The sequence below is a fragment of the Nanorana parkeri genome, unplaced genomic scaffold (assembly GCF_000935625.1).
Source record: "Nanorana parkeri isolate BGI_ZX_2015 unplaced genomic scaffold, ASM93562v1 scaffold1795, whole genome shotgun sequence".
Lineage (NCBI taxonomy): Eukaryota > Metazoa > Chordata > Amphibia > Anura > Dicroglossidae > Nanorana > Nanorana parkeri.
Window position 1 is genome coordinate 205120 of NW_017308063.1, and position 3670 is coordinate 208789.

The 3670-nt window shown below is 39.9% G+C and overlaps 1 protein-coding gene across 1 annotated transcript in view; it reads right to left on the minus strand.

The window, feature by feature from the left end:
* LOC108799731 (indolethylamine N-methyltransferase-like) overlaps positions 1-577 on the minus strand; it is a 7224-nt gene extending 6647 nt beyond the window's left edge. The window contains exon 1 of the mRNA XM_018571627.1: positions 354-577. Within this exon, the coding sequence (XP_018427129.1) occupies positions 354-507 (154 nt within the window). The 5' untranslated portion in view covers positions 508-577. The remainder of the gene's footprint in view (positions 1-353) is intronic.
* Between the last annotated feature and the right edge of the window lie 3093 nt (positions 578-3670).

The window sequence follows — 3670 nt, forward strand, 5'->3', positions numbered from 1 at the left end:
ATATATATATATATATATATATATCATTTTCTCTGCTTTATAGTTCAGTGTTGTCAGTCTGTGTTGAACTCTAAACAGACACATAATCTCTGTTACTGTCGTCCTTGCCTACAAATGTTCTTTTTTCGACAGTTTTCATCGATACAGTATTTAAGCCTTTCAGTTCTTCTATATGAATGTTCTACTTTTGTACATTCCCTTCTGAAATAAGTAGATAACAGTATGACACCCTAACCTTGAGAGTACCGATAATATTTAGTAGCTGGAAATTATTATACATTACTATGGCACTTAGCTGCAACATAAAGTGCATTAGATTGACTCAAATAAGAGAGTAGCTATGCAGTACTTACGCACAGTGAAAGCATCACAAAGTTTCTTCAGTGCAAAATCCAGAAATCCATCAACTACTAAAAGTCCTGATTTGGGGCCGTAGTAGATATTACAATATGCATGTGGATCAAATATGTCTTGGTAAGTATCCTTGTCTGTAAAAGCTGTCTCCATTTTTGCACAACAAAATGAATATAAATGCAAAGTAGGTCAGGATTTATATGTCTATAAGGAGTGGCTTAACAATATGACCTAACAGTTTATAAGTCTCAGCACAGTGAAATAATGGCATCCAGCCAAATATTTTAGAACAAACACAGCTAAACATTTGCAGTGCTATTGGATCTCTGTGCTGGACATGTGCCATAGCTTTTGGTAACCCATTCTTAGTAAAATAAGAAAATGTAGAAATGTAGAAATAAGAGATGTAGAAATGAAAAATAAAACAATACATACAAATATGTAGAAATTAAAAATATAAACAATAAAAATAAAACAACCTGTTGATTCACTCCCTGAACAAATAGAATCTTCCCAATAAAAGACCACACTTCAAAGATGAACTGATATCTACTGATAAGCACCTGGAAACCTAACGCCAACCAACTTGAACCCCAACTCCAACCAATTGTTTGTACTTTTGTTTTGTAGATTGGATAGAATAGAGAAAAGTTAACCGAATAGACAAATCAAAAGCGCCAAGTAGGAACATCAACCGAAAAGTGCATGTGAGGGATTACTAGGGGCGCTGCCCCACTGCAGCCGGGGGAACTGTAACACTTTGAGAAAACAAAAGAGAAGGGCGCCCACCCTAGTGCAGATTGTTTTTAATAATAAAAAGTAGCAAAACAGAGTAGAATCATACTCACAATGGTGGATCAAATAAAAGCATTCAACAAAAGCATGGAGGACGTCAATGAGAAGCTGCACAGTCAGCCTGTGTGCCAGCACAAAATGCCTGCGTTAATGCGTTTCCAGGGTCACGCCCCCTTCGTCAGAACTGATATCCTCCACGCCACAGTAGGCACAGTAGGCAAAAGTCTAGGGACACCCCTGTGATTGAATAATTACTTTGTATCACAGAGATTTGTGGGTACAGTTTTGTGTTCCCTTTATTTACATCATGACAATCTCTTTTTAGCTGGGAAGCCTCTTACATAGCAGTCTCTAACAGGACGGTGGCTACGAGTGGCCATATATAAGCATCTCTCTAATACAAGAGTCTATCACATTCAGTCTTTTTCTAACATGGAAGTTTCTTAAAGGACAGTCACTAGCATGACAATCTTTCTGTAGAACAAAAGCCTCTTTCTTTAGAACAGCCTCTTATATAACTATTGTATTTGTCAGTTGTACTCCAACTGGGCGATATCATATGGCAGTATCTCACACATCCGCTTTTCTCTAACTGGACATGCAGTTCAACTGACTAAACTAAAATGAATGTGTTATTTGCTTTTTTAATCCTCCCTAATTTTCAGCTATTTTATTTTTTAGGTCTCATGAGCTGCAATTCAAGCTACATGTTTTATACCCTCCACTACTGTAATTGCTCAGGAATTATTTGCCAGTGAACTAATAACTTTATCTATGTACTATCAACTGTAAAAGCGAAGGGGTGATTCTTTTTTACCTGCTGGAACAATTGGCTCATTGGTATTGGTGGTGGTGAACAGAATTAATGTATATAGTTAAAGGTCTAGGGAGGCTAGGCCTTGCTTCTTGCAATAGTTAAAAAGTGATTGAGGAACTGTGTATATACATGTGTGTATATACAGTAGGCGACATAGAAATTAGTTCAGGTTCGGACTGGACCTGAGCTCCTCTGAACCCAGAAGCAACATGGGACCACCTACCCCACACTTTACATAAACAAAGGGGCAGGATGCTTGTGTTAACATCATTGTCCAATTATAGGCATGTGGCCATATAGGGTCAATGATTTCACAGCGCCCCGGCACTTTGCTTACATGCAGCTGCAGGCAGGGAATTCTCCTGCCACAGCTAATTGGGTGGCAGTGGAAAAGCTATCTTCTGTGTTCGGAGGAGCTCAGGTTCGGTCCAAACCTGATCTCATCCCTAGTTGTGACTGACCACTTAAAGCGGACCTTTAGACACCTTTAGAAATGTTTAGTAATGACAATCTACAAACACATACTTATAGATAATTGCCGGCTTTGTATTCTTTGTATACCTTATTTCTCTTTTTTCCCAGTCTTCTGGGGATGCCGATATCGGTACTTGGTATCGGCGAGTACTGATAAAAAAATATCAGCACTCATACTATATACCAAAAAAAACTGTATCGGTGCATCCTATCGGTGCTTCCGAATCCGAATAGCATTTGGGAACTCCTGAATGCTATTCAGAAAACTCGAATAGCATTTGGCAGCAGAGCTACTAACATTGACAGCTCTGCTGCCGAATGTCAACAAATAGGCGGAGCAAGTCCAGTAACGTCACAACTTGCTCCACCCCTTTGTTGACATTCGAGTGAGAGCTGTTATTTTGCGATGGTGTTTGTCAGGATCGGACGGGTTGTGGGCTTCGTTATTTTTAATTTTTTTGGCGAGTCAGTGGCCGTTGTTCATTGTGACTGATGTGGATCTACAGTACATAGCTGGATGATGTGATTGACCTTTGGAATACATCGATGGACACTTTTTTTTTTAAAATAAAAGACTTGTCAAAAACCTTTATTGTGTTCTTTTTTCCAAGTTAAGGACTTTTGTTTACGGTGTGGTGTGTTTATTTACAATTTGACTTCTTTTTATTTGGTGAATGAATAGGGGTAACAACTACCCTTTACTCATTCACGGGGGGGGGGCAGCACCTGGGTGCCCCCTTTATAAAAAGGGGGCATCCAGATTCCTATAAGCCCCTCTGCCCGCAGACCCCACAACGACTGGGCCAGGGTTCTGGGGAAGAGACAGTCCCTTGTCCTCATCAGCATGGAGACAAGGTCCTATTCCAGGGGATCCCCCTCTGGCAACGCGCCCTTCCCATGTTGAGGGCATGTGGCCTAGTATGGTGCAGGAGGGGTGCGCACACTAGTCCCCCCTGCTCTGACAGGCTGCTGCTCGGATCAAGGGTCTGGTAAGTGATTTTCGGGGGTAAACGCCACACATTTTCTTTTTAAACGTTTAATAACATAAATTAATTCAGAAAACATTATTAAAAATTCAGATGCATCAGAAATGATCGCTATCAGAAAATTCAGATATGTTCGGATTCATTATTTTTCCATTAAGAAATTTGGATGCATCAGAATGTTGATTTCCCAAAAATCCGTCAGAATTTCAATTCGGAAAGAAACGACTCGCACATGTCTAATAGA